The sequence below is a fragment of the Sander vitreus genome, chromosome 8, assembly GCF_031162955.1.
Source record: "Sander vitreus isolate 19-12246 chromosome 8, sanVit1, whole genome shotgun sequence".
In the NCBI taxonomy this organism is placed as follows: domain Eukaryota; kingdom Metazoa; phylum Chordata; class Actinopteri; order Perciformes; family Percidae; genus Sander; species Sander vitreus.
In genome coordinates, this window is record NC_135862.1 from 35,578,404 (window position 1) to 35,602,971 (window position 24,568).

General features: G+C 41.0%; 1 protein-coding gene across 1 annotated transcript in view; it reads left to right on the forward strand.

Moving 5' to 3' along the window:
* The window catches only part of smpd3 (sphingomyelin phosphodiesterase 3), a 68,879-nt gene that overhangs the window by 16,655 nt on the left and 27,656 nt on the right, over nt 1-24,568 (forward strand). Inside the window, exons 2-4 of the mRNA XM_078257981.1 lie at nt 16,780-17,791; nt 20,437-20,688; nt 21,240-22,185. Coding sequence (XP_078114107.1) covers nt 17,490-17,791; nt 20,437-20,688; nt 21,240-22,185 — 1,500 coding nt within the window. The 5' untranslated portion in view covers nt 16,780-17,489. The remainder of the gene's footprint in view (nt 1-16,779; nt 17,792-20,436; nt 20,689-21,239; nt 22,186-24,568) is intronic.

A 24,568-nucleotide genomic window follows, 5' to 3' on the forward strand; every position in this document is an offset into this window, starting at 1 on the left:
TGAGTCATTGTAGACCTTGGGACTTTCAAACATGATAGAAATACATTGCGGTAAAGGAAAATACCATTGTTTTACAAATTGGGTCTTACTCTCATAATTGTGGGCACTCTAATTATAGGTATTGCTAACTTTGCACTTACCATGTAAAAATGTGATAACTCAGGCAAAACAATATAGCAGACAGCACATCCTCATACCTGAACGACAGACTAGGTCATTTTGACAATGACTCCTAAACACAATGTGTAATACCGTTCTGTATTTAACATTGATTACATTTACATGCACATATTCCGTTTTTTGCCCTTATTCTAAAAAAGATGATATTTTGACTAAGCTGTTTACAGGGCTAATGAAAGTGAATATTACACTAATATTCCCGTTTACATGTGGCCGTGCAAAATACGTTTTTTTCACAGTTTACCTGCGTGGCAGACTTGTTGGACCATGCGAACACAGCCTCCCTCTTTCATTTCTTCAACCAGCTTCTTGAACCTTTGGTTTCACATGGGACACATGGGACACACGGACAGCGGTCTCCTGGGTGAAAGTCCTGTGTTTGTCTGAGCCATCCACCCACCCGTCCTCTACATACACATGCTCATACTACGTCACCTGATTTTTTTTTACTGTATGTATTTGTTTATTTATTAGGACAATGCACATTAATCAACATTTTTGTAAATGCACCAGTGTTAGCCATTCGGCTAATTTTCAACTACAGTCCCAATTACCTAGAATGCATGTCTTTATGGTGGGAGGAAACCAGATCACCCACGCAAACAGGGGGAAAACATGGAAACTCCACACAGAAAGGACCTGCCCGGACCAGGGATCACACTCTGCTCAGACCAGGCTACTTGCTGTGTGGCGTCAGTGCAAACCACTGAGCCACCGTGCTGCTCTCCTTTACTCCCCCCAAAGTTACAACGGCCACTTGAGGTCGCCGCCCAATAATAGATGTAAATATGGGTCGCAATTACCTGCTCGCACAATCTACCTATACGGCTGTTTCTTTGGTGAGGATGGTCTGTATATGAGGGCAAGCAGAATGGATCTCTTAAAGCTTTTCAAAAAAAATTTGACCAAAGTAAACAGAAATTAGCCCTGTGGATCAGCCATTATAGTTAACTGTATAGTGCTCTACTTCAACTGCTAGGTTGATAAATACTGTATTTTCTTCCTTAAAATACAGTCATGACCACAAAAGTGCTCTAAAACTAATTTCTAGGACAGTCATGACAAATGACAAACACTGAATTTCAGCTAAAACATCTTTTTCATTTAGTTAGTTCAGTCGACCTCCTCTCTTCTTCTTTTCTTTTCTTTTTCTTTTTCTTCTTCTTCTTCTTCTTCTTCTTCTTCTTCTTCTTCTTCTTCTCCGTCTTGGTGTGTCTGCCCTTTCTAATTTGAGTTCAGAGACAACCACTTTCCTTGCTGGTTTGGCTTTAGCATATACACATTTCCCCTCTCAGTGCAGTACATGTGGTAACTCACATTTACCTTTTTTGCAATTTTTACAAGTTCAGCATTTACACCCTGTTGTGGAGTTAGAAAACAGGCCTGGTTGTTAATGTGAATTAACTGATTTAAAGGGTTTTCATCTGACATCAACAAATATATATGACCTTGCTACTGGAAGCTTTGCTGGTGAATGACCACAGGCAGTATGTCTTCTAGGCCACATGATGGTAGGTTTCTCAGATTTTTGGCTGTTTGGGCAGGAAGCCAAACATAATTAAAGTCTTCGGTCATCAGAAATGTCAAGCGTGTTGGTAAAATAGGGAAAGTGGTTTGTGAATGTTAGAGTGTAGGCCATGTGACATATGGATATAAAATACATGTTCATGGCCTGGCTGTGAGTGAAATTGTTCCTGTGTGATTGTGTTTTGACAGTGGATCAGCACATAGCTGTTAGCTTTAACAAATGTAGAGCAAATCAATGTCGTACAATCCATACTGCTCTGTCTGCAGAGTACAGATGTATATCTGGGTGTGTGTGTGTGTGTGTGTGTGTGTGTGTGTGTTTGTACTTGTGTGTGTATATAATGTGCAGCTTAATGCCTGGGTCAAGTTTTGATGACTTAATGTACCGAGAGTGAAAACTCATCGGTCTGTCTGCCTTCTCCGTGTGTGTGTGTGTGTGTGTGTGTGTGTGTGTGTGTGTGCCTGCGTTAGGCACGCTGTTAGACTCACATGGGGGGAGGGGACAAAGGTCAGAGTTCAGTAGGACAAAGACGCATGAAGTTGAAAATGGTCGGAGAAAATGAGAAGAGAGGATAGATGAAGAGGTCAGAAGGGTAAGAGGAAAAGAGGAAAAAATAAGCGAAGGTATGTCATGTTCATAGAGGCTCATGTTTGTGGTTGTTTCTCTCCACATCTCACAGCTGTTCCACTGGCAACACTGTCTATTAGACTTTGTCTAACGTGATTATATACAGCTGGTATAGAGGTTTTACCCTTGTGATACAAATCTCTGCTCTGCTCTATTAAAAGTGTGATTACATGAAAAGAATGATGCCTTTTACTTTAGACCAGTCAGTGTCCTGTCATGTAATCTTGAGCAGACTGGTGCTGCACTGACACCCATCATTCTGAGGCATTGATACTACTACTACTAACTGGCTGTTCTGGGTTACACAGAGCAAACACAGCAGCAGCTCTGCACACATTCACACATTCATGCAAATGTACACACAGGCAAAGGGCATGTGCACAAGAACCCATACAGACACAAATTGTTTATCTGAGCTCCACTGCCTGCTCTGAGCCTATATGGATGGCTGCCCAGAGTGCTGCTGGTTAATTGTGAGTCATGATTTTAATCCGCTGAATGTGAACGTAGAAAGTAAGGCTGCAGTGGGCAGGTCTGTATGGAATTGAATTATAATGGCTGTCAAGCAGCTGTGAGTGATGAGAGAGAGATAATGATTTGTAGAAAGGAACTCTTATTAGTTTAATTGGCTTCATTGTGTAAGTACAGTAAAGTACTGTACTTTGAAGGTTTAAACTGCATCTCTGTTCAATTGTGATACCAACTAGTGGTGAACAGTCAAGCTTCAACATAAATCTAATATGACAAAATATGTATGTATGTATGTATGGAAGTAGCGAGTAAGCCATCTCGCTTCCTTCTCATCTGTTGAGAGTTGCACATACACAGCACCTATCGGGCAGGACCACGCTTAGTAGCTTTTCAGAACATCTGGCTATTGACAGTCACAAGTAGGGAAGTGCTCTCCTGAAAATATTTCTCTGTCAACCCTTAAACGTAAAACTGACAATAAATACCATCAGTTATTGCCACATGTGGTTCTTTGCAGTAATAGCTATTTTATATTCTGTTTCTGCACAGATGTGCCTGGGTCAGATATGTGACCAAAAGTGAAACAATAAACTGCTTTTACATATATTTGCACCTGTTTTAAAATGTGCCATCTACATTTCCTGGTTTTGAAATCCGGCCCAATTAAATTTGTAATTGAACAGACCTGCTTCAGTGCATTCACAAAAGGTAATCTGTTATGGTTCTAGGTAACAAGTCAAAGAGGCATTCATACACAGCTAATGAGTCAGTGGGTCCTAAATCAAATGCAGGTTAAAGGTAGAAAGGCTCCAACATCAGCATTTGTGTTAAAGTAAAAAGTCCAGGGGTGATGCTGTGCTGCTCGGCAGAGCGATTTATTAGATCATGTACAGGAACGAGAGACGGTAAGTGTAGGAGAGAGAGACGAGAGCCAGACTGAGACATGAAGGAGACGACGCCATGAAACAAAAGGTCATGGGTTAGAATGGAAGCTCATTGAGGTGATGTTCTAACCCATTTACTCCAAATTATAAATATGTAATTACCGAAAACTGTTTCCAAAACCATAGTTCAGAGTATTTGTTATGTATTTATGTCAAAGCTAGTTTATATCCACGACGTTCCAGTCCGGGATTGCTCCGGTGCCTCCTGAAATTCCGCCAGATGTCCGTCCCCTTCCTCTGTCTCTGTGTTGGCGTTCTAACCTCTGGTGGATTTGTGAGGACTATGGTTAACTGCTCCTCAGATCTCTGCAGGGTAAATCCAGACAGCTAGCTAGACTATCTGTCCAATCTGAGTTTTCTGTTGCACGACTAAAACTACTTTTGAACGTCCACATGTTCCACCAAAACTAGTTCCTTCCTGAGACTGTGATTGGTTTAAAGCTAGTTGCGATTTAACACAGTTGAAAGTTTCAATTGTCAAAAGAGCTTTTCAGAGTTTATTTGTGGTTATGAGAGCAGCAATGTTGCTCAATAGCAGGTGGCAGCAGGTCCTGATCAAATTACTGCTGTACTGATTACATTGTGTCTCATAGTAATGGTATTATATGCTTCCAGTAACCATGTTATAAAGCCATAATTACACTGAAAAGGAGACAGAGAGACGGAGACAGAGGAGAGACAGTGTGATACCTTGATAGCTCAAGATACTCATGGATATTTAAGGTGTGTGGGTTATTGTTAATTTCATAACATAAACTGTGTGAATATTACATCTTTAACATCGTTCAGACATCCGCCTCTCATTTCCTGAAAATTATCACAATTGTTAACACAATGTGCAATCTAGAATTTTTTTTATTTTTTATTAATGGTGGGAATATAGTATCAGGAGGTGGAGTCTGGGCTTGGTGTCCAATCACAGGAGCTAACCTTATCCTCTCTAAACACAGCAGACAGTTCAAATATTAATATACAACACACACAGATGATGTCCTTTTTATTATTTAGCCATACAATGATATCTGTGTGATTACACGGGGATGGCAATGCGGTGTGTCTGTTTGTGTTTTGTTTTTATTCCATCTACGCTCTCAAAAACTAAGAAACATAGCAACGTAGCAACATGTTCACACACACACATTTTTCCACCAGTAATCCATTGTGTTTGCTGGTGGTTTCCAGCCCTGCCACACACAAATACACACTGTATATGCATACTGTACATGTGCAGCATACAATTACACATGAGCTTTAATGGAGCGGTAAGATATTGATGGTAATTAGCTGCAGTCTATCATGGATATTTTGACAATTCATCCAGTCAGAGCGCTAATGGGAGTTGTTGTTCCGCCCCACTGTTCCCACAGGTCTGACTTCAGCCCCAGATTACTTTGTTGTTGATGGTTATGCGTAGCTATTGACATGGCCACAATTCTTAATTGATTGGAAAATAACCATCCAGGGGAAAACATGTGACATGGGTATCACTTGTTTGAAGTATAGCTGCTGTTGGGCTATTAAAACATGAATTAAATGTTTTGCAGGCTTCACTGTAGCAGCATGCATGCACTGCTTCAGTGTTTTCTTAGGTTCACAAAATATTGAAAAAAGCTGGAGCAGGTGATAATTAAATAACACTCAAAAAGCTTAAAGACTAATCTTGATACAGTTTTTTACAACTGCTTACACACCAAATCTTTACATGTCACAACATTTTTGAAACCTCTCACTCAAAGGGCAAAACCACACCCCGACTCTCCAAAACCAGAAGCTATTTCTCAGCCTTTCCCTCAGTTTTCAGTTGCATGAAATACTTTTTTCAAAACACTACACACAATTCTCTACCTAAGACACAAAAATCTAACAGGAAGTGACTTGCTTTCCTTTCAGCCCCGACAAAATGTAGTGTCATGTTTTTTTAACAGAAACGGAGGTGTGTTGAACACCCAGTTGTTTGCGCGAACGCCCTGCCTTTATTACCACAAGTATACAGACACGTCTCTGCTGATTGGGTATCACCTGTGACACAACCAATAAACAAGAGACACACCTACCAAACCAAAGAAAACATACCTCAAAGCCCGTTTAACATCGCTCCGAGGAAACCAGGAAACTGTAGCAAAACGGTGCACACCGTTTAGAGATTGAACGTGTCCCAGGTGACACATTCCTCACATGTGAAAACACTAATTGCTTACAGTAAGAAGTCCACTGGGATCCAATTACAATCATTAGATCTGAGAAAAGTTTAGTTAGGTTGCTTTCACACCTGCCTCGTTTGGTCCGTTTAAACCCAACCCTGGAGCGTTTGGTCTGATAGTCCGGACCTTAGGGCTGGTGTGAAAGTTCATCTGAACTCTGGTGTGGATCAGACAAACAAACTCTGGACTGCTTGAAAACGGGGATCTCGATTCACTTTCAAGTGAGTTCGCTTCACTTCAGGTGAGAACGCGATCCGACCCAAATACAGGAAGTGAACCAAAAACAAAAGCATTTACTAGCTTGAAATTTCAACCTTGCACACAATTTACGGACCTATATATGATTTAAGCCAGTGGTTCCCAACCTGGGGACCGGGCACCCCTCAGGGGGGCGGCAAAGATCACAGGGGGTGCGCAAGTCTTTGTCTGGTTTGAGGTAAAAAAATAATATTTGCACGTTAAACAAATTATGATAATACACTACAATATATAATGTATACAAAAATCGGTATAAAAACTATATATTTTTGTTCTGGCTTAAAATTGTAGGCAGGCTACTTAGTAGGCCAAACCTCCGGGACCTTGCTGTCATCAGGTCAGCTGCTAGCTGCTGACCGTGGGGTCTAAAATCCAGCTGTTCCACTAGCTGCTCCCTCTAGAGGTCTGGAGAACTTCCGTTGTGTAATCTGGATGCTGCGTTTTTTTGTTGCATTTGTTTTCTGGGTTTGTGTGCTTTTCTTTTTGCATCGTTTCATATTTGCAGTGCGTTTATGTATTTGGTTGTGTTGTGTGTATTTGCAGCGCGTTTGCTGAATGCTGCACGTGTTGTCAAATTAATGAAGTTGTTTTCTTAATTTGCTTGTGTTTTGTCTATTTGCGTGTGTTTTCTTAAGTTGCAGGGCGTTTGCTCCTGTCGGCCACCGTAGATATCAGAAACACTAAAGCAGAACCAGAAAACCCAAGACGTTATAAATATGGTGTTGCTCCATTATTTCTGAAAGTGTCAGCGAGTTTTGGATATTCTGTTCAATAAACAAGCGACCGTCTCGATCGCGTGACGTGTTTACAGTGTGTGGTGCCTTTGACAAAGTGCAATGTGAAAGCAAACCCAACCAAATGAAAAAGGCCCGAGTCCACAGAACTACAGGTGTAAAAGGGCCCTTAGTTTTGATGCTCACATTGATTTTACATTTATTCGTCTTAGGCGGTGCCCAAAACGGCTTGGGTGCTGCACCTAAACCTTATAACGGTAGGGAAAACCCTGTGCTCGACAGTGTCTGTGTCTCACCACTCCACATACATATATACCCTGCAACCACTTCAGTATATATGTGAGAGCCAAAGCCGTGTCCTGACTGTGTCCGTGTGTGTTCTCTGCACACTGACAGGCAGCCACACTAGTACAGTTACTAAGTGCATGTGACTAGGTCGCCATGACAACAGAACTCCCTGGAGCATGTTGAGAGCAGAGTGACGTCACTGGTCTTCGCATGTGTGTGTGTGTGTGTGTGTGTGTGTGTGTGTGTGTGTGTGTGTGTGTGTGTGTGTGTGTGTGGGCTTGTTTAACTATATTTGTGGGTTCCCAAAACCGGGAGTCCAGTATACTTGTGGGGTCCGGACAGTTTTGTGGGGCCAAAATGCTGGACCCCACAACTTTAAAGGTCTGTTTGAGGGTTAAGACTTGGTTTTAGGATTAGGGTTAGAATGAGGTTCTGGTTAGGGTGAGGGTAAGGGTTAAGGTTAGGCATTTAGTGGTGATGGTTAAGGTTAGGGTAAGGGGCTAGGGAATGCATTATGTCAATGACTGGTCCCCACAAAGATAGTGCCACACACCTGTGTGTGTGTGTGTGTGTGTGTGTGTGTGTGTGTGTGTGTGTGTGTGTGTGTGTGTGTGTGTGTGTGTGTGTGTGTGTGTGTGTGTGTGTGTGTGTGTGTGTGTGTGTGTGTGTGTGTCCGTGCGTGCGTGTGCACCTGTGTGTACAGTACTGTGGCAATTGCTGAATTGACTGCTGTTCGTGCAGAAGCTGCAGGAGTACGCTGTGTGTGAGAAACTGAAACAGGAAATGAAACGCGAAGAAAAAGAAGAAAGGGAGGGAGAGAGAATAGGTAAAGCAGAAACAAAGAGGAGACTAAAGACTGTGGCGCTCACTGCTCTAATCTCTCTCCTATAACAAAGGCAGTGATCAATGTTATGCTCCATTCAGCCACTGGACTACATTGTACTGATAAACACACTCACATATAGTACTATACATATGCATGAACACACACAATGGTTTATGCCTCACACAGCTTTTTCAAATTTCAGTGTAATTTATGTATACAGCACTTTAAAAGCAAACAAGATTGCACCAAAGTACTTCACAAAGAGAAAAAAAAACATGTATACAAGCATGAAACACATAGATATGCATGTCTATATAGATGTGATGGAAAGAATATTTAAATAGAAACAAGTTGAAACACAAATTGAAACCCATAAATACAATTTCATATACACATACACATACACAGACAATATGCACACAATATAAACACGCATGCTATTGATGGGCTCACACACAAGCAAGTGAATATGACCCTTTGTCCTCTCCATACACACATGCGTCCCACAATTTTTCTTCTGACAGTATTGATTGGGGCTGAGGAGGAAACTATCTGGAGCAGATCTGTGGAAAAACTTGAACGTACCACAGCCCCCAAGCTGACACGGTCATTTATCACTCACTTCCTACTTGTCGATCTGGGTCCTAATCAGCGTCCCAGGACAGTGAGGTGTGCATCCTGTGTTTAGGTGCGTGATTAGAGCTGTGAAAGTGTTATTGTTTAGGCCGTGTACTTCAATGCTATGTAGCTGTCTCCATATAGACTGTCAATGCATACTTGCTTAATTAAAAAACAATGTGTGTAATGTGTAATGTAATCCTTTATTTGACAGGGACAGTGCATATTAAATAACATTTCTGTAAATAAGCCATGCATCATTTTGTCAACTTAACAGGCATTTTTAACTTAATGATGTTACTGCTCAATATCTATAATTAAAGAAAAAGAACTAATGAAAGAAGGAAATTTGGCATCTATGTTGTTACCAGCAGCTTCTATCACCCACGTGTCATATATCATATTTTGTTTAATTCTATTCCCATTGTTCATTATGTATGTAAATGAGGGAAAGGTCATTTTGAAGTGTCATTGTTTTTGGCTAATGGGGAGACCATCTCCCACACTACTCTTTGATTAAAGAGTCATCATATTGTATCCTTATTGGACACTAGCTGCAAGTTTTCATCTCTTTGTAATGTTAAACAGGGCACTCGCTTGGGTTTCATTAACAGCAGGGACCACATAGCTCACAAAATATTAATTATTTTAAAAAGAAAAACATATTCACAGCGACTAAGTTTGTCCTTTGGCAGTTCTGGGAACTTAATAGAGTAATTTTGGTTAATTCAATTTTCAATTAAATTTTATTCATAGTATCAAATCATAACAAGAGTTATCTCAGGACACTTATTCAGATAGAGTAGGTCTAGACCACACTCTATAATTTACAAAGACCCAACAATTTCCAGTGGCGAGGAAAAACTTTACTTTTAGGCAGAAACCTCGAGTGGCCCAAACCCAGGCTCTTTGTGGGCGGCATCTGTCACATTTGTCTTTGGACACTAAAGGTGTGATTGTACAAATAGGCAGCACATGAACACAGCGTATGGTTTGCTACATTTTTTTATCATTTTAAACTATGTTAACACTCAACCATTAATTGATCAAAACTGATTCTACAATACTATGTCATATGAGAAAAACACGTTTATATTATAGTATTAACGGTCATGAATGCCTTTAATTGCAAGTAGTCAAAGAGTAACATTAAATGTTTAACTGTAATATTGATATTTTAAACATGAACCCAGAGTATGCACACTAAATCAATCGTCCTGAATCTGGCCTGATACATCAACACGCTAGGATCAGATTTAGGCCAAGCTAGCGTGGCTCTGCAAAATAGTCTCGGGAAGGAACTTGTTTAGATGTTATATTTGCACCCTGCAAAAGAAACACCACGTACAATATTAAATGAAGCTAACTGTTGACACAATACAGTAACGTGAGCTATTTAAATTAGCTGATACATGGTTAAACGTAATTTGCTCATACCAGTGTATCATTGTGTGTATTTTGTACATAGCATATACTCCTCCCAGATAGAGAGTAAATGCCCTAAACATCAGTCTTTGTAAATCTTTACAATCATTCCCCGAACAAACCAAGCTGGCCTGCCTTGTTGCACGATCCAAACTTTCCTTAAAGCCATTTTCAGCGTGTAACGTTGCTCAGAGGCTCCAGTTAATGTTCCTCGATGCAACCGGAGTTTAAAGTTAACTCAAAGAAAGAGGAAAGTGAGGGACATCCGGCGGGACATCCGGCAGGATTTCCGGCAGCACCAGAACTATCCGGTAAATGAACCATCGTCGATATAGACTAAGGCATTGGTGACCTATGTACTGTACATCTGAAGGTATAGTTCATACCTCTCTTCCCTATAGCACCAAACAACCACGGCATTTTTGTGGAGGCTGATCAATAAAAAACACTCATCTGCTTGGCCCGTTGACCGTCTCCGGCCTGCAGTCCATTATAGAACTGAAAGTAAAACTAAGTAAACTAAGGGGAGACAGTTTGAATTCCTGTCTTCCTCAACAGGAGATAGAAATACAGACAGAATGTTTGTCTCCATTAGTCGACATTGTTCCTCTATTGAAATCCCAGTGGCAGCAGGATACCATGAACAGCAGCTCTAATTAGTAGACTTCAGCTCCTCAGCATAATGCAAACAACAAAGGATTTCTCTGTCTGCACGAAGCTGACTCACTGTAAACATGTATATGTGTACGTCTGCATGCATATGTCTGTAGACTGTTACATGTTTTGTGTGTCTTTGCCTGAAGATGTATGTGTGTGTTTGCCACTGAAATCTCTGCTGGCATTCTCTTGGATCTTTTGCAGTCGTTGTGTATTTCGGTCTCTTCCTATAAGCCTGCGTGTTTGGGTATGAATTATGCACCGCAGCGTTTCCCCTGATAAGTGTCACCGTTTGTGCTCACTGATATATCAGCTGTGATTGATTGGTGTTTTTTTCTGGGTTGGTTATTATGATGTCTGCAATTCCAAAAAGGAAATTCTTCACAGTTTTCCAAGGAAAACAGTCTTGTTAAAAGTGCATGTCTTTAAACATTGTGGGTTGAAGGGATTTAACACAGCACAATAAAAGAAGCATAACATTAACCAAGCCTGTACTGCAGTGAAAGGTTCTCTCTCCTCTGCCTTGTAATGGCATCCAAGGAAGATAGGAAATGCAGCCAATCTACAATAATGAAAGCAGTGCTGATATGTTAACTAACTAAAGTGTTATTTTCCTGCTTTTCTTTTTCTTTTCACTGTCACACTGTTTCTCCAAGCTTTACCTGCTCACTGCTGGCCATGCCACTAAAATCTAGAGAATATATCTTCAGCATGAAAGGTAATTCTTGACATTGGAGATTGTATTTTCACAAAGAAGTCTTAAAGGAATAGATTGACAGATTTTTACTTTCTTGCCAAGAGTTAGATGAGGAGATTGACAAAACTCTCAGACATGATCTATCTTCCCATCCAACTCTTGGCGAGAAAGCGAATGAGTGTAGTTCTTAAAAAATGTCAACCTAGTCCTCAAGGTCTGCTTACTTCCTTTTTCTGGGTGTTTCAGTCTTCATCTGGGAAAACTCCATCAGCTGATGGAAGACTATGAGATCAATTTCTATTTTACATAAACAAATCCAAGAATATATCTGGATTTACTGTGAATATTTTAAATAAATGAACATTGTATAATTTGTAAGGACACCTATAAATGTAAAAATAGACTAGTTAATGTTGTTCACTACATTACCTAATGTTAAAATAATGTCTCAATTAATACCATAGTTAACATGAACATCATTAGTACATGGTCACTGTCATTGGACGCCTTAGTTAACTGTTATAAATGGTTAGTTAATGTTTATTACTGCATTAACTATTGTTAATTAATGTATCACTTAATACATTAGTTAACATTAACATCATTAGTAAATGATAATTAGAAACTTTAGTCAACTGTTCTTAATGGTTAGTTAATGCTTATAACTGTATTAACTAATGATAATTAATGTCCCCTCATATTAAAGTGTTACCAATGTAAGAAATGGAAGCATACAGTACCATCATGTACTCTTTTAACTTCTAATTTTCTTTCTTTCTTACTTTGAGAGACTGGTCTGCAGTATAATAAGCAGCTCTCTCTGCTGTCTTCGCTCCATTTTCGCTTAGTTTTCTATTAATGGGAGTATTTTCTGAGCAGTACTCAGCATCAGATGACCTTGTTTACTGAATACTGTGGAGAACAGTGTCTGTTAGCAAGACCAAAAATATTTGAACTTGAAAAACAAAGTTTAGTTTAGTAAAATTTATTTTTAAGTACTGTAGATACATGTCGTTTTTATTATCAATGTATTTTTTGGTGAAACTCATTTTAATGAGTGAGGTTAGCCTATTCTGTGCTTAGTCACTGACCTTCTCTCTGCATGCTCGGTCCTCTGTTAATGCTAAATGGATACCACCGTTTTATTGATAAGTGGGTCAAACAATGCTTTTACTAATTACCTTCACAGTCATATTCACTATCTTAAATATACATTAACCAGGGGTCACAATATTCTAAGTACAAACTCACAGACTGCCAGGAGGCTGAATGGAAAAGTACTGTCTGTCGACCTGCTAATCTGCCAGACAATCATGCGTCAAATCAGTAAAACAGTCTGTCAGTCAGTCAGCCATCATGTCTCTTAGGCCTACTGGTGAGTCAGCAGTAGGGCTGCACGATATGAGGAAAATATGCGATAATGTTGTTGAATATCACGATAACGATATTACTTGCGATAAATAAACATACTTTATATTAAATTTTACTCACTTCTGCATTTCTGCTCCTTTCAGTATTCTGCTAAAATACAACTGCTTGTTGAATTTAAAACAAATGAAAGGAAATCATTTCCAACATTTTATTGAGCAAATATGAACATTGAATTGAACATTAAAGACACAACTAAGAAAAGAATGACAGTTACATTTTAAAGTGCAGTTTTCTGCTGATAAGAAATCTCTGACTGTCTTTCGCGATATGTCGCAGCCTTTTGCAATATTTGTCGAAGAGTTTTGCGATATGTTGCATCGTTTAGCGATAAGTTGCAGCCTTTCGTGATAAGTCGCAGTCTCTCACAAAACGTCGCAGCCTTTTGCGATATGTGTTGCAGCCTTTCACGATACGGCACAGCCTTTTGCGGTATGTGTCGAAGCGCTTTGTGATATGTTGCATCGTTTCACGATATGTTGAAGCCTTTCACGATACATCGCAGCCTTTCGCAATATGTGTCGCTGAGTTTTGCGATATGTCGCAGCCTTTCATGTTATGTTGCATCTTTCATGATATGTCACAGCCTTTGGCGATGTGTTGCAGCCTTTCACGATATGTTCATCGCCCCAGTTAATATTGCGGTGACATAAAAAAATATATATATAATATTGTGCAGCCCTATAGTCAGGAGGTCCTTTCTTCATCTCTCACCCGGATAACCAGCCAACCCACACAAGAAGATGTCGATCAGTAGAAGGCGGAAAGTCAGTCATCTCACTAAATTGCAACTGTTCTGTCATAACATGAATCATTACTGTACACCAAGGTTTAGACTGTACAGAAGAAGATTACTAGGGCGGAGGTGACATTAATTATTGTTGTTCTGATATAGATGTGCTATTCAGAGCATCATCCTGTCAAACATAAGAGTCTCATTTTGGCAGACAATAGAATGGTGTTACAAATATCTCATATAGTGTTGTTCTTTTGAAAAAGGCTTTTTTTCTTGAAAAGATAAAAGAACAGACCCTGGATGCAAAATGAAGAAATGACATCCATTTGTTTAATTGGGACAAAATAAGCTAATTAAGTAAAGCAGCATTATCTTGCTCTTTTAACTTTAGAGGCTTAACAACGTTGTTTATTTTTTGTCATTTAGATGAATACTAATCTTCATGTGTGTTAAAGGGTAACTACCGCTGCAATCAGCAGCGGCGAAACAAGCCACAATGTAAGTTAATAGGGCAATTCTGCAGCTTGTACTTACCTTCACAAAAGTGCTCGTTTTGCCGCTGACAGGCTCAGATTAATATTCTAAGTGTCTGACCACATTATGGAAAGGATTTCTAAGGAGGTCGACCTTTCTGTTAAAGTGTAAGATCCTTTGCGTTCGCTAAAGCCACCAGACTCCATGTAAATAAAAAGTAATTTTAGCATCGTAAAATACACTTCATTCAAAGTCAACAGAAGCAAAATAAAACTATAAAAACCCATTTTGGGTCATCTTACCACTTTTCCAACCATCACAACTCTAGTTTTGGTTGAAATAAACACATAGTTTACAGATTTGCATGTGAAAATATGGCTCTATACACACTAAAAGTATGTTTTTTTTAAATGGAGTCATGTGGGTTCAGCGCTGTTGAACAGAAAGGTCTTAAAGAGGTTTCAAAAAGGTCTATCTCTGTAGGGATCCTTTCCATAATGTTGTCAGACACTTAGAATAATAATCTGAGCCTGTCAGTAGCAAAACAACACTTTAAGTGGACCAAATTAACAATGAACATTTGCCCCATAAGGTTACATTTCAGCCCGGTGTGTGGCTGCCGGTTACAGCATTCACGCTTAATACTGAACTAATTTCAAAGATTGTTGTTCCCATCAGTCACTTACACACAGAAAACATAGGGAAATAGGGTCCAGAGGCCTGTACTACGAATCAAGATCAACATGCCCTGGATTTAATTCAGTTACCCAGCTTCACCAAATCTAACAACCGCGGTCCCACATGAGCTGTGTCACTATGGTGGTTATTAACTAGTAATCAATTCTCGTAGTACAGGCCTCAGGTTGAAAGAACCCGAAATTACCCTTTAACACATGTGTGTACAACATATGGTGAGTTTCAGCTGGATGGTTTGATGGATCATGGAGTCATTGTGTCTTGCTGTAGATGTGACACTGTGTTGAGGGTGTTGTGCTGTTGCTCTGCTGGTCCCTGTGGGGTATTTGAGGTTACACTGAGGTCAACACTCTCTTTGTGTCTTCCTAAACCCCTGACTGTTGTCATGAATGAGTGAATCTATTCATTATTTAGTCATGCTGGTGGAGCTAATGCCCCTCACTGTGGCTTGTGTGGGTGTTATAGTTGGTTTAAAAAACATTCAAGGAGTGTCATCTGTGGGCAGGAAGAAAATAAGATTGTTTAAACAGCAGATTAGTATTATATTGGCTGTCGTCAGTGGTGGAAGAAGTATTCAGATCCTTTACATAACTAAAAGTACTAATGCATCGACAAGTGACATCAGCCTGAAGAGAAACTCTGTGGCAGATAGGATTTCATACTGGATTTTTTGGCTTCACTTTTGTACAGTGGGAGGAAGTGGAGACGTGGACACAGTCTGTAGCTGTGTCCAAAACTGTTCCCTCATTCATTCACTATTCCCTATATAGTGTTTATTAACCCTCTGAGGACAAAAGATGCATCGGCGGGTCCAAGCGATGTTTGACAACACTCCTATGCAAGAAGCGATATTACAAAATTTCATTTTAGACATTTATTTACTATAAAAGATTTGAGAAATATGTTTGCCTTTGGGCCAAATTATCTCTGTACACATTGCTCTGGAACAATTTTGGGCAACACTATACAGAAAGCTGAGTTTATTCTGAACATTTTGATATGAAACACATCATATCAGGTTAAATGCAAATACCCTAAAAAAGGAGAATTCAAGACGATATCAAAAAATGCCCTCAGACCTCAAAGGGTTAAATAGTGAACTATATAGGGATACCAGATGTCGGACACTCACTGAAAACATCGTGACAACATCGTACAAACGTACATGTGTCATTAGTATGAGAAAAAAATGAGATTTTAAATGACGGACTCGGGTCGGGCTCGGACAGAAATATCTTAAAGCCTGTCGGGCTCAGTTACTGCTCTGTCAGACGCGGGCCGGGCTCGGACAGAGAAATGTCCGAGCCTGATCCGGACTCTAGTACACGGGGGTGATATGTAGGGTACATTGTATATATGCTCAAACTAGCAGTGCATTGTGGGTATTTTATAATGGACTATATAGTGAATGAAATTAACTGTGGAGAATGCTAACAAAACTTCAAAATGGCGAACACACTATATAGGGCATTATTTCCATGATAGGGAACGGTTTCCAACACAGCTTATGTGTCAGAGGTATTAATATGAACGGAGATTAGTTTTGCTACGGAGCGTGTGTGGACGGAGGTTGTTTTTGCTTCAAAATGCTGTTTTAAAATGAGAATGTAGTAGTGCAGATGTAGCCTCAGTGAACCACATGCTGTTGAATATTAGTGCTTGTTTTACTTTGATAGATCCGGTGTAATGCACTTTCTTTTTTCTTCATTTGGATTGTATTCAGTACACTAAAGGTTGGATGGGCAGTAGCTGTGTTAAAAACCCAGATGCCCTATCTAAAGACAAAACACACAAACAGAACACTCTTTTGTTTTGGCTGTGGACATACAAGAACCGCTGGGAATGTATGTTCAGTATGCATTCACATACATGGAAATTTACAAGGTTTGTTTTGCTTGCAGCGTGCTTACATCATAGCGAATCAATCACTGATCGCCTCTTGTTCCTCCCCCCCTTCCCCATTTCCTTCCTCTGTTCTTTCTATCGATTAGTTCACTTTCTCCAGGTCCCGAGGAAACGGTGACGTTTGATGGCCGCCCCCTCTCGAGGTCGTTGGAGTCCCCGCAATCGTAGATCCATCATCAACAGAAAAGCTCTCACCATGGAAACCCCCTCCCTCCAGACTGCACTTCTTGACCCCCCCTGTAGAGGGTCCAATTGCTAAAGGAGGGGTAGCGATACTGAGACAAGCTCGCCTGTGAAGATAAAAAAAAACACCCAAAAAAACACCCAAACCATGTAGTGTACCTCTCTCCAAGGAGGGGGGAGGGTCTCAGTTGAGTCTGATTTATATTTTTTATTTATTTCTGTTGACGTAATCTCTGGAACAGATCTGTGTGGCATATGTGGTTGTGTACATACACTGTAAAAAAAAAGAAAAAAAAAAAAGATGGATAATGTCCTGGCAGAAAATTACCAGTAACTTTTCCGTTAAGTTTACATACATTTCTATGAATCCAAAAACGGAAAAATCTGTCGATTTACAGTATATCCTCTGTACCTTTTAACGGACATTTCTGTTAATCTTAAAGAAATCTAAATACGGAAAAACACCTGTGAAAAATCATTACAGAAAATTCCTTCATATTAAGACGCTAGATTAGCCCGTATTTCTACGGACTTTTCTAACAGCGTAGGCTAGCTTGCAAGGCGAGGCGAGCGTGACAGAGAGGAAGACAAAGAGAGAGAGAAAAGGATAGAGATGGTCCTCCACACCACCCCTTACTCCAGTGCCTGCCTGCACTTCCTGGACGGCTTGTCATGGAGCCTGGTGTTCCCCTGCTACTGGCTCCTGGACCGGCTCCTGGGCTCCTGCGTGGCAACCTCGCTGGAGAAGCGCCAACGCTCCCAGGACCCCTGCTCCTTCCTCACCCTGTGTGTCGTGATCTCAGCGCCCCTTTACCTGCTCCTTCTCCTCGCCTCGCTGCCCTTCGCCCTGCTGGGCTTCGTCATCTGGGCTCCCCTGCAGGCCGTCCGCCAGCCATACCTGTTCACCTACCGCAGGTTAGTCTGGACCTTGGTGAAGTGCCACTTTTTTTCTAGTTTTAAATATAGGGCTGCAACTAGTCTCGCATTGTAATGGCTCCATCTCTGCTTAACAATAAATCAGAGATGAAAACGAAGGTGGAAGGCGACTGAGTACCCAAAAGATGCTAGAATGAATAGCTGTCGATGCAGGGAGGGGCCCATAAAGAATTACTCTTTCTACAGGGCCCAGAATGTTGTGCTACACCCCTGTCAAAGATATTCAGTTTACTGTCACAGAGGAGTGAAGAAACTAGAAAATATTCACATTCAAGAAGCTGGAATCAAAGAATTTTCATTTGTCTTTCATAAAAGATGACTGTCACTGATTCATGGATTATTGCCAATCAGTTTAATAGTTGACAACTAATCGATGAATCGATTAATCTGTGCAGCTCTAGTTTTCAAGTCATGTAACAAATAAGACATTTAACAAGTGGAAGTTTAGTGGAAGTGTTTCTATACGTATTACTATTGAGTATCTGCACACACATGTGTTACGTGTTATTCAGGGCTTTAACTATCAGTGTGCCCATGTTTTAATCTCTCCCACAGGTGTGGGTGATGAATTATAAACATTATACAGTTTCTCTTCCAACCTGTTGTCCATTTTGCTTTTCTACTGCATGCACAGTAAAACACACTAACCCAGGAAATGCATGTTCCTTGCATGATCTTGCAAGGAACATGGATGAATCCATGATCTTTTTCCTAAACTTAACTAGTGGTTTTGGTGCCTAAACTCAACTTTCGTCGCCGCATAACGCTCACTTTTTCTTGCCTAAACTTAACTGTAATCTCCGCCCAAACGACCAGCAGCTCACGGTGCTCTGTACCCGGCTCACAGTCACCTATTCTGGGGTTTCAACAGCTAGCAACTACCGCTCTGCAGAACAGAGCTCTGTAGCAGATGTCACGTGACCAGCCGGTGGTCTCCTAGTTTTCGTATGATATAATACGTTTTCGTGTGCATAACTTTTTTTAGATATCATACGAACCCGTTCATGAGAATGCGTTGGGATAAACACACCATTTACATAGCCATCATTTGTTTTTGCATCTGATTTTCAAACTGGCTGTTCTGGAAACAGCCCCGTTTCATTGTCCATTTTCTCCTAAACTATGCATCAAAATGGGTTTCTGAATCTATCTGAGCTGAGAAATAGACCATTCAGTTGCAGAGTCATGCTTCATTTTATATCTACAGTGCCAGTTGATCCCAAGGTTTGGAGATTTCAGGAGGCAGAAAATGGAGTCATTATCTACTGTAAATAGTTTGTTCATTGGTCATGCCTCCAGCTGCTGCCAGGCTCATTTAGGTCCCAGCGGGCGTCTGGTTATCCTAACACACACCCAAGTGGCTACCCACCATAACCACAACTTTGAAGTACTGTATTTAGCTCTGTTTGTGGTGAAAGAGCAGCCCTCTCTCCCTGGAACTTCCTTGTGGCACGCATAAATGTGACAGACGTTCCCTTATGTTATCTGCATTTGTATCCAGTAACTAGACTAGACCAACATTAATGTGGTAATGGTTTATTGAATGTTATGGGTACAACATTTTTAGCTATATTGTGAGATATTGCACAACTAACATATTGCCCAACCCAAATAGCCCTACATATTGCACAAATGACACATCCATAATTTAAGATCACAAGCCACTGATCCTGATGGAGCGAGTCAGTAGAGAGGATAAGTGTCAGATTTGAGTAGAAAAACAATTAAATGAAAATAACATTTTGGTTATATGGACAACAGAAAAGGATATGAAGATAAGAAAGAAACCAGTTGGAAAAGTAACGCCATCTGTCACCATTATTGTAAGTTAGTGCAGACAATATCCCACCTTACTATCTAGATAGGCAATGCATAAAGCCTCTCAAAATAAGGCCACATTTTTTGTTTTAAACGGGAAAGTTATTCCCTACGACATAACCAGAATATACCGATACAGTATGTGGGGGCTCCTCCTTGTAAACTTGAGGCAAACGTCATAAAGTAGGAGTTGTCTGACATCACAGAGTCTATATCAACGACCTTCCACTTCCGGGATTGCTCCGGTGCTGCCGGAAATTCCACCGAATGTCCTTTTTTCGGCCGGATGTCTGTCCCCTTCCTCTGTCTCTGTGTTGGCATTCTAACCTCTGGTGGATTTGTGAGGACTATGGTTAACTGCTCCTCAGATCTCTGCAGGGTAAATCCAGACAGCTAGCTAGACTATCTGTCCAATCTGAGTTTTCTGTTGAACGACTAAAACTACTTTTGAACGTACACATGTTCCACCAAAATAAGTTCCTTCCTGAGACTATTTTACAGAGGCACCGTGGCTCCGGCGATTGTGATTGGTTTAAAGAAATGCCAATAAACCAGAGCACGTTTCTCTCCCATCCAGGAATGCTGTGTGGACTAGCCAGACCTTCCTCCGCGGCGCTGTGGAGGAAGGTCTGTGAAACAATAGAATGTGGAAAAACACTTTAGGAACCAGAGCCGTTCAAAAAGTGGGCGGTCAGCGTTGAGCTCTATAGGGCCACCGTGCTGCTATAATGTTGTATTAAAAGGGTGGGGGGAAACATAGCATCTGTCTGACTTGATAAGAGTATTTTGTTGCTTACCTTGTGCAGACCAGACAAAGCGCAGGCCGAGCAGGGCCAGGCTGGCCTGGGGGGTGTTGGCATCGGGGAGTGGAGGCCGCAGGGCAGGAGCTTCTGTTTTTGCAGTGCCAACGTCTGCCTGCTGCCTGACTCCCTGGCCAGGTTCAACAACCTGTCAGACACCCACCGGAGAGCCCGCGAGGTGGGGAAGAGGATCCGCAACGGGGCCAGCCGGCCTCAGATTAAAATCTACATCGACTCCCCCACCAACACTTCCATCAGGTGAGCGGCACATTCACTCTGCTCAGTAATACCAATCTAACTCATGGATTTTTTCCTTTCTACTTTTCTTTCCTTCTTTTCTTTCTGTCTTTCTTTCTTTCTTTTTTCTTTCCTGATTTCTGTCTCTTTCTTTCTTCTCCTGTTTGTGTCTTTCTGTTTCTCTTTCTTCTTCCTTTCTTTCTATCACTTTTCTTTCCTTTTTTCTATCTTTCTTTCTTAGTTCCTGTCTTTTTTTCTTTATTTGTTTCTTTTTTGTCTTTTCGTTTTTCTTTCTTCTTCCTTTCTTTCTTTCTCTCTCTTTTCTTTCTTTTTTCTTTCTACCTTTGTTTTTTCTTTTTCTTTCATTCTTTCATTCTTTCATTCTTTCTTTCTTTCTTTCTATCTTTCCCTCTCTCTGTTCCTGTCATCAGTGTGGTGAGGTGGGCTGATTTTAAGTGAATATTGTTTTTTTCAGTTTTCCCCTGTACTGGTGTTTTTTTTAAGTGAAATGTTTCTAAGTCTTTCTTTCTTTCTTTCCTTCCTTCTTTTTTTCTTTCTGTTGTGGATATCAGTGCATTATCCTTCAGCAGCCTTGCCACAGGTTTCCGCCGTACCTCCTCTCTGGACCAGCGCCCGGACCAAACACACACCACCAACGGCCCAGCCGACCCCGAAGCCGAATGCCCAATTCACCCCTCAGTTGCCACCGACTGCCCCGTGCACCCCTCCGCAGGAGACCAGGGCTCCTCCGAATGCCCTCTGCACCCAGATGGAGGAGACACGGCAGCAGACTGCCCCCTCCACCCAGCAGGGACTACCAGCAGCTCAGACTGTCCCGTTCACACCTCAGGGGAGGCTCCCGACTGCCCCATGCACTCCACAGGGGCTCAGAGTGGCCAGGGTCATCCCGACTGCCCCATGCATGGGGACGGGACCCAGACAAAACCATCGTCAGACTGCCCGATGCACACCTCAGGGGTTCAAATCAGCATCAGCGCTCCAGAGCCAGACCCACAGGAAGAGGAGGCCAGAACAGGGAACCACCGGCCTGGGGAGCAGGCAGGGGGAGACACGGGCAGCATGACCGCCTCCAGGGAGTCACTCGCCCGTTACCATGGCGGGGACACTGGCGTGGGGATATCCTCCAACAACACTCTCTCTCACGTCCCACGCACGTCCATCTTCAAGCGCCCCGGGCGAAAACGCCGCCACGGAGACGAGACATTCGACCACGAGATCTCTGCTTTTTTCCCCGCCAACTTAGATTTCCTGGCTCTGCAGGAAGTGTTTGACCACGGGTCGACGACTAGACTGCGGCGCCAGTTGCATCGCTACTTCCCCTACGTGCTGAGTGATGTGGGCCGGTACGGCTGGAAAGGCTGCTGCTCGAGGTTCAAGTTCCTGAACAGTGGACTGATGCTGGCCAGCCGCTACCCGATCCTGGACGCACGGTTCGAGTGCTACCCCAACGGGAGGGGGGAGGACGCACTGGCAGCCAAGGGGGCTCTGTTTGCCAAGGTCAGAAATGTTACTTTAACTTCCCTCTATCTTCTCTTCTTCTTGTTTTGGCTGTTCTGATGCATGGTGCAAATTCCAGGTGCAAATTTTCATTAAAAATGAACACTTTTTTAACCTGTTTTTTTAACTTATTTAACCCTCTGAGGTCTAAGGGCATTTTTAGATTTCTTTTTGAATTCTCCTTTTAAGGGAATTTGTATATAACCTGATCCCCATGTGTTTCATATCAAAATACTCAGAATGAACACTTTCTGTATAGTGTTGCCCAAAATTGTTCCAGAGCAATGTGTAAAGAGATCATTTGGCCCTTAAGCGGAAATATTTCTTAAGTCTCTTATGAAAACATACCTTCACTCAAATTTTTTGGTGCTTGAAATGAGAAATAGTAAATAAATGTCAAAAATAAAAATGTTGTAATATCGCTTTTAGAGTAGTGCGTCTTTTGTCCTCAGAGGGTTTGTGCTTTTCTCGAGGTTTTTAAAGCTTTTTTTGACGTTTGTGGAACTTTTTCTTTTAACTAACACTATTTTATACACCACTAACACCAACTTATTGCAACTAGTTTTACACTTACTTTTTGGAATTCATGGTCAATAAATCTCCTATAGACTATATGAAATTATGCCCACAATTTGAGTAGAGTATGAATTATTTCGAGTAGTTAAGATCAGAGGAACATATGTTGATGGACCGTCGGAGTGAAGTCACTGTTTTGAAACTTTTTAAATTTTTTCTCCAATGCTATAAAATTGAATAAAACACCCACAATTCAACTGATCATTAATTGTACATGCGAAGAATGTTGTATGGAACCATCCATGTATTTTTTGGGCAATTTGTTTGAAAGAAACCCAGATTTCTGATATAATAAAAAAAACTTGAAAATGGGCAAATTTGTCCCGAGGACAATAGGAGGGTTAAAGAAATATTTCGACATTTTAGAAAATGTCTTTCCAAAAGTTGGCTTCAAATATTGATAGCCCTCTCAGATTTGATGGTCAGTCTTCTCATTTAACTCTTGGCAATGAAGCAAATTAGTGCTTTTCCCAAAATGTCAAACTATTGCTTTAAAACCTCTGACGACGACGTTTGACCAAACTCCTACTCAAAAAGCGATATTACAATTTTTTTTTTACTATTTTAACCATATATTACAGTACTTTGTGAACCTAAGACTTTGGTAAACTTATTTCAAGCACCGAAACAATTCATACAACACATCATAAGTTAAGGTTTGTTTTCAAAAAGAGATTTGAGGAATTTCAAAAAGACAACATCAACGTTTCAGCTTTAGCGCTAAATTATCTCTTTACACGTTGCTCTAGAAAAAATGAATATTAGATCATCCAACATGTCAACAAGTCTACTCTGAGTGATACGGAGCCAGGTTTTCAGGCAGCGAAGAGCTGAGAAAGACCTTTCGGAGCCAGCAGTAGACACTGGTCAACAGAGGCACAAGTGGATCAGCTGTTCCACGGTGAAGAGATCAGCTGTTCCACCCCGGTGAAAAGCCCTCTTGTTACTAAAATTATCCCTCTCTTCATCCCACACCTCAAACATGACATACAAAATGTCGTGGAACAGAAACAACAACCAGAGATATTTATAAGCTATCATTTTATTGTCATCGCATTTTGCTAACAGGGGGGTGCTGCAGCACCTCCAGCACCCCTACTTCCCGCGCCCCTGCCTGCAAGTACACACAGGGGCCCTAAAGCACTGTAATAGTTTCAATCACATTCTACATGCATGAAAAAAATTAATTACTGCTCCAACAACTTTAAGACGGACAATCTTTTTTTGTCGTTTTGCCATGGTTTCATAAAGTAGTTTCAGAATCATTCTCGCTAAAAGGTCAGTGCAGAGACCAGTTTAAGAAATGTCAGGACTAATATCTGAGTCTATATTAAGACAGCGTTACTTTGTGTCGGCTTTGACAAGACTGCAGAACAATGATTATGACTCAAAAGAATTAAGACAATTTAACATTCTCTCCTCAACGTCTTTTTAATGAGATTGTAGATGTAACAGGGGAAAATATCCTTTTTTTCCCCCATCTCATTTAATTTCAAACTGAGCCAAATTAGAACTAAATGTCACTGTGGACCTCGTTTAATGCCTTCCCTGCAGCAGAAATGTGTCTAAGCTCTGGTTGCTGCTTGGTGCCTTTTCAGCCGAAAGCTCATCTTGTCATCTCTGACGCCACTATCTGTAACTTCGGCAAGGCGGTAATTGAATCTGCCCATTAAGTCTATTTATACTAAATTAACTTATTATACATTTGTGTAAGAGATTGTGTGTGTGTGTGTGTGTGTGTGTGTGTGTGTGTGTGTGTGTGTGTGTGTGTGTGTGTGTGTGTGTGTGTGTGTGTGTGTTATTGTTT